The sequence below is a fragment of the Alosa alosa genome, chromosome 15 (genome assembly GCF_017589495.1).
Source record: "Alosa alosa isolate M-15738 ecotype Scorff River chromosome 15, AALO_Geno_1.1, whole genome shotgun sequence".
NCBI classification, from domain to species: Eukaryota; Metazoa; Chordata; class Actinopteri; order Clupeiformes; family Clupeidae; genus Alosa; species Alosa alosa.
In genome coordinates, this window is record NC_063203.1 from 6587555 (window position 1) to 6594723 (window position 7169).

At 45.6% G+C, this 7169-nt stretch overlaps 1 protein-coding gene across 1 annotated transcript in view; it reads left to right on the top strand.

Moving 5' to 3' along the window:
* The window catches only part of LOC125308163 (rho guanine nucleotide exchange factor 17-like), a 77123-nt gene extending 70196 nt beyond the window's left edge, over positions 1 to 6927 (top strand). The window contains exons 15-21 of the mRNA XM_048264477.1: positions 68 to 308; positions 1093 to 1179; positions 1278 to 1345; positions 1464 to 1612; positions 2184 to 2358; positions 2697 to 2969; positions 3774 to 6927. Of these exons, the coding sequence (XP_048120434.1) occupies positions 68 to 308; positions 1093 to 1179; positions 1278 to 1345; positions 1464 to 1612; positions 2184 to 2358; positions 2697 to 2969; positions 3774 to 3982 (1202 nt within the window). The 3' untranslated portion in view covers positions 3983 to 6927. The remainder of the gene's footprint in view (positions 1 to 67; positions 309 to 1092; positions 1180 to 1277; positions 1346 to 1463; positions 1613 to 2183; positions 2359 to 2696; positions 2970 to 3773) is intronic.
* Positions 6928 to 7169: the final 242 nt, after the last annotated feature.

Below are 7169 nucleotides of genomic sequence, written 5' to 3' on the forward strand. Positions count from 1 at the left end.
GTTTACCTTTAATGAGCTGATTAGATAGTCACCTAAGCTCTGTTGTGATTGGCTGTGTCTTGTCCAGATGACGAGGGTGCAGGCTCCAAGGACATGGCCACAGAGACCACCAGCTCGGAGGAGGAGCCTGAGTTCCCGGTGTCCAATGCGTTCGGACCGCCGCGCCTCAGCAGCGACAGCCCCATGGACGGCCGTGCCATGCGGCGCTCCAGCCGCGGCTCCTTCACCCGCGCCAGCCTGGAGGACCTGCTCAGTATCGACCCCGAGGCCTACCAGAGCTCCGTCTGGCTGGGCACTGAGGACGGCTGGTAAGACCTCAGTCCACCCCCACTGGAGCACTCAAGGCCCTCGTCCATTTCAGAGCATATTTCACCTCACCAGCTGTGCTTTCTAATTAGCTCTGTCCATCCTGTCTGGCCCCCTGGTGTACTGTATATAAAACAGACCATTTGCTGGCATCAGTGACATCAACAGAATAACAAATGTGTCCATTTCTATTATGAAATCCTGCTGTTTTCTGAGGTGTGTTGTTGTGAAAGCGGCATCATGGAAAAGAACACAAGTGATTGTGAGTGACTGTGCTGACGCAGACTCGTCTCCAGTGATTAGTAATTTCTGTTTGGAACAGATTTCTCATTGTTACACAACTAGCTTACCAGAAAGCTTGACGGCGTAACATGAGCCATGTGTACGTACACCTTTCAATCATGGAATCTCTCCTTTCTTCCTCTTTCTCTCATATTCTCTCCATCCATCGTGCCAGAGCTTGACATTTATGACTCACTAAGCCTCTTCCCAGGGTCCATATGTCATCTCTGTGTTTATGGATGGTAATCAATCAAAACATCACGGTGTGCGGTGTCACCTCTACTCAGTATTAAACCACTGATGGACCTAAAAGCAAAAACAAATAGTCTGTAAAACATAAACAATTGGTCTGGTTGTGACAATCTATGTAAAGGGTTTACAAATGCCCTCTCAGACAAATTGTCCATACATTTTAATGACTTTGTAGTCATCATGTGCATAGATTACCACACTGTATAGTTACACGATATAATGACACAGTTTATCATCCTTTGCGCCACACAGCATCCATGTCTATCAGTCTTCAGACAACATTCGCAACCGCAAGAACAGTATGAAGATGCAGCACTCAGCGTCCATTTTGTGCATCCTGTGAGTATCTCAGCTAAGCACAGCTGTTGTCATGGTGACCACTGCCATCGAGTTAGAGCATGTAAAAAGGATCATCTCCCCCTCTCTCCTCCCTGCAGGTATCTTGACAACAAAGTCTTTGTTTCCCTGGCCAACGGTGAGGTGATTGTCTATCAGAGAGAAGCAGGTGGGTGTTGCTCTCCGCTTTGCTTTTCACTGAACGGTGAAGGGATGATTTTGCGTTGTGAACGACGACCTGGGAGTGCTTCTGTCCTCTGAGCTCTGACCCGTTCTCCATCCCACAGGAAGTTTCTGGGACCCTCAGAGTTCCCAGACTCTGTGCTTAGGCACCCCCGGTGGCCCTGTGACCAAAATGGTTCCTGTGGCGGGCAAGCTGTGGTGCGGCTGCCAGAACCGGGTCCTGATCATCAACACCAGCACACTGGTCCAGGAGGTGAGACCATGATGGAACGCCCAGCAGAGGGGGGACACGGTTGGGTTCTAGAACCCAGCGGAGAGGGGAAGTGGTAGTAAAGTGGGTTCTAACCACTTACTGTGCTCTTCCATTCAGGTTGTGAAACCCAAGAGTATAGACAGACACAGTGAAAGATTTATGTCCACTTTTACTCAAGAGCATGTCTGCATTAAGCATTATTGGAGATAAGTGCACGGCATCCATATTTATTCACTTACAGCCGTGTAATTACCAGATTTGGACGTGGCTTTATGGATCTCTCCAACACATGGCAAACAAGTTTGAGCTCATGCACAAACCACTAACGCAACCAGTAACGGGTGCGAGGCGAAAGCCGCAGCTAATCAAACGTCACAGGCTCAGGGTATTTTGCAATTTGGTTTTGTGTCTGGTCTGTGTCAAATATTTTCCTACTAATCCTGCTGTGTGGATCATTTCTTAGATCCGAACCATGGGCCATTGTATCTCGATGGAGCAGAACAGAATGGGTCTGACCCACTTTACTCTGTATGTGTGTGTGTGTGTGTGTGTGTGTGTGTGTGTTCAACAGCACTCATTCCAGGTGGGCCAGGACAGTAGCCGGTGTGTGACCAGCATTGTGAGCTACGGCCAGGGTGTGTGGATGGCCCTGCAGGGCAGTGCCCAGGTGCGCCTGTACCACGCCTCCACCTACGAGAGCCTCACCGAGGTGGATGTGGCGCCCGCCGTCCACAAGATGCTGGCAGGTCAGTGGACACCTAACACATCAGCAATGTCTGCGGTAGAAAGAGTAATGACAACACACGGCCCTCTCTGGAGTCTACTAAACTCCTTCTAGGAACTAGGGAAATAAATAGTTTGGCACATGGCAATGAAACAGCCAGACAGTACGGTATGTGGCTCACTTTAAAAACACTACATCAATCTCAAGCACTTTTTCTAAAAAGTATATCTACTTGGACCTGCGTGTCTCTTCGGTGTTTGTTCTTTAGCTAAGAGAACGTGTCTTTGTTTGCTTCCCAGCGATTGATCTGGTGAGAAACCTGCCTAACACAGTCTTGTTCCTCCATTGCTGTTCGCTCAGGCTCTGACGCCATCATCCGTCAGCACAAGGCGGCGTGTCTGCGGATCACGGCGCTGCTGGCCTGTAAGGACCTGCTGTGGATCGGCACCAGTGCTGGCGTGGTGCTGACTCTGGCCATCCCGCCGGTCTTGTCCAGCACAGGCCCCAACTCGCTGCGCGGCCCCCTCCAGCCCATGGGCTCAGCGCACGGCCACACGGGGCACGTCCGCTTCCTCACCTCCATCGAGCTGCCCGAGGGGTTCGACGTCAAATTCCCCCCGCAGGCAGACACAGGTACTGGATGATGTGCTCTTGCACACTGTCACCCTCTGGTGGACATTGTCTGTCATTGCTGGCCATTGGTGCTTTACCCTAATAGATTCTGATGTTACAGATTTTTTCTGATCTTTGAAATGAATCCAGCTAAAATTATACATACAAATACCCAAATGTGTCAGAATTTGTTTTCAGAACACATTATCAATACAAGGGGAATTCAATTTGCCACATTTGGGAAATGTGTTAATGGGTAATAATTCAAGATGTGTCAGAACTTCAAGAATCATTGTTGGTATTGAAATATTTGTATGTTTATATTGCAAAATGAACTCCAACAGGGTGCACTGGACTGAGAAGTAGGACTGCACTATTATCACAATCGCAATATGAACCAACGCAATTACCCAATCGCAAAAGCTACAAATAATCGTGCCCAGTTCATTTTGTCACATTTCTGACTTCTGATTCATTTCATCTTCATGGACTATTTCAGTCCTGGTTGGTGGGTGTGCGAGGGGCACAGAAATTCTGATTGGTAAGCTTCACAGTCGGTCGGGGTGCTGTGCTTCTTGTGCACTTGGCGTGCTCACCAATCAGGGGTGGCACAAATTAAAGAGACATTTGGAATATTAAACTGATTCAATTCATTGACATTCAAAAATCATACCACAAATCGCAATCGCAATCACAATAGCGTCTATTTGAACTCTACAAGACTGTCACAGATACTGGTTTTGTTTGTCAGCTGTCATTTATTCATTTATTCAGGCTTTCTGTCTGTCTGCACGTTGACCTCTGACCCTGTGCTTTGTATACTAGGTAACGCGGCTCAGAATTCAGAGGGGGGCAGCAGCAGTCTGCAGCGACGAGATTCAGCCCACCGGCGCGCCTCTGCCCTTTTGCCCGTCAAGTCCAACCTGCTGGTCATCAGCGGCGGGGATGGCTACGAGGACTTCCGGCTGACCAACAGCAGCGAGACGGTGGGGAGGGACGACAGCACCAACCACTTGCTGCTCTGGAGGGTGTGAGCAGCCCCGTCCCTCTCCCCAAGGCGCTCGGCCTCCTGCTCAGTGCCAGCCGCTGGACCGCACACGCCCGCCAACCCCACCCCACCCCACGCCACCCAGCCCCGCCCAAAAACTCCTCCCACTTCCTGTTCCTCTAAATGTCCTCCGCTCCCACATCTGGTTCCTCTGTGCATAGATGTGTCAGATATTGGAGTGGGGAAACAAAAAGGGTCGCTTCGAACCAGGTCTTCTTTTTAGTGTTGTTTTGTTTTGCATCTCCCTCCGTTTTGGGTTGTTCCTCAACGGTTTGGGTTGTTTTGTTTAGTTTTTTTCCCCTGTCGTTTTTGCTCCTCTTGGTGTACGAAGTAAATCTTGCTCTGCTCGTGACGTTCCACTCCCCATTGGGCTCCATGTTGTGTTGGACCTCTACAGACTTTAACCTCGGGAGCAGGACGAGGACACTACAAGCATCCCACGAGAGAAAGAGAGGTGGACTGAGAGTATGTAGGGAAAGTGTGAGGGTCAGAGAGATTGAAGGAAGAAAGGAAGAATGAAAGAATGAAAGAAAGAAAGAAAGAAAGGATGAAAAGAAAAAAGGATGAAAGGACAGACAAGTCTGTGAAAAGATGTAATGAAGGGCCTCCTTGTGCGGACTACACCACTCTTTCTCACAGCGGAGTGAGGAGGCAAGTGGTTAACACTGAGTGCTAAGGCAGGCATGCATGGGGCAGACAGGCAGAGCATGCAAAGTGACAAATGGATGATGGGTAATTTTGTGGGTTGCTGTGGGTTGTTGGAGAGCCTAGGGAAAGGCACGATTCAAGCCATGAAAGAACATTTGGGCATTGAGGAGAAGAGAGGAGTGGCTCTCACGCTCCGGGTGGGCCAGGGGAAAAAAAAAGAAACAATGACTGAAAGAGATGGTCATTTCACCTCAACTGTCAAGAGTGGTCAACTACTGGTCATTTAAGACTGTGATTTGAGTCTACAGACATGAAGATGCCTTTTTATTTTATCTCAAATTTAATCTCAAATGACAAAGAGGAGCGTGATTTAAAAGTGATAAAGAGTTAAAACGAAAGAAGTAACCTATGTGCAATATAAGGGGAGGGTACCTGCTTATGATATCACACAAACACACATTCATGTATACACATTCACTTTCTGTGAGGGCACAGCCAGTCTTTCCACAGTCACTTACAATCACATCCAACTGTTTTCACATAATCACTTTACTTTTTTTCATTTATCATACTACTCCTACAGAAGAAGAGAATGATATAAAAATGATTCCATAGAATAAAAGTATAGTTTGAGACAAACCGAGAAAAAGAACATTCCATATAGATATTGTGTCCGTAATCTTTATGTACAGTATTTATGTTTTTGATTTTAGATTATCATTTTACAGCACTTAATTTATAAATGTGTTTTTTTTCCTCGTTTTGTGCATCTGAAGTACACAAGCACAAAATGGTGACACAAGTGAGTGGCAACAGTATGTGTGTATGTCAAGGTTCTGCTGACATGGATCGATGGCTGATTATCTCTGATGTGTAAAAATAACATCTGTGTGTGAGGAGAGACAGATGAAATCAAATGGAGAAAGAGAGAGAGAGAATCAATTACTCATTACAGTAGGTGTCAAGAATGTTAATGTTGGCCATGATAAAATCAGTAGCTGTTACATATGTTCTGAATGTGGGTTTATTCTTGCAAGAATGCATCTGAGTGTGTGTGTGTGTCTGTGTGTGTGTGTGTGTGAGAGCGAGAGAGAGAGAGGACTTGACTCCTGATAGACACATTTAGCATAGAAACAGATGGTGTAGTTCTAAGCTAGCTTGTGCACGTGAAGGTTGAGAAGCATTTAAGAGGTGAAGAATTTAAGACCCTGATCACTTGGCCTCAACTACGCTCCTTTGATGTCAGTCGCTTAAAGCTGATTGGCCCATGAGAGTTGCTGAGCATATGACTGCACTGGGCCTGGGCCTCAGACACTGCAACACTGTACAGGATGCTTCCTTTGTGGATGAGACATAGAGACTTGAGACTCTCTCTTTCTCTCTCTCTCTCTCTCTCTCGCTACACTGCATGTACATTCTGACGCATACACCTAGAGAGACCTAATATCACCAAGACCAATGTATTTAATCACCACACTTACATGTAGACTCCATTTGAAAGCAGTTTGATTTGCAGTGATGGTGAGATCGTAATTTGTGGACGGTGTGTTCTGAATTCAGTGCTGGTGATGTCTGCTCTCCATTAGAGGTTCATGTCAGTGGTGTTAGAGGACATAAACATCAATAAAAAACAATGTGCATCAATGTTTACTGTCCCCTACAATGAGGAAAGTCCAGACCTTGGTGTCTCACTGTTCACAAAGTCAAACCCCCTCGATATTAATTCATTCTTTTAGACTTAAGAAATCTACATTCTTAAAATCTACAACTTGTTGGGTAGATGTAGTGATGACCCCCAACTGGATAAATTTAGTGAATGTAGAATTCCCCAATAACACACTGATATCCTCTCAAAACTGCATTAACTTGGCAAAAAGAATTAAAACCAGATCTCTTCCACATATTCTGTTTCAAATACACTCCTTGATGTAAGTAGCCTTCTACCCTTTTGTGAACAAAGTCCTTAATGTTTGTTGTAAATATTGGTATATATTGCCTTCTTTCTGTAAATAGTGCTCCCACGGTCCTCAATTGTTGATATGAAGCTAATGGCATATTTTTATATACTTGTTTAAGTTTTTTCTTTATTATTTTGTTTTGTTTTTCCCTTTGGCACAGCCTGTGTGCCATCGCCTTTAAGTTATGACTATTACAGTATTTTAAAAAAAGAAGTTGCAAGGCCGGTTATGTTAAAGTTGTCATGGTTATGTCACTACTCTACCTGTTATGGTTCTATTTTGTCACTGTGGGTTCTTTGTAATTAAACATTTCACTGGTGCCAGATAGATTTGTTTGTATTTTCATTATTATAGAACATCCTCCTTGTCTCTTTCACTTGTGTTGTTAAGCCGTCTTTAGTACACCTACCCACCGGCAGATGCTATTTCATCTTGTGTAGAACCCATGCCATACAACCATTAGTTATCAGTGTATGTATTGTATATAGAGTACACTATCTCCATGTCTTGTCCTTTTTTATGCCCAACAGAACAAGTCTTTCACGCCGTAGTACAAACTCTTGGGTG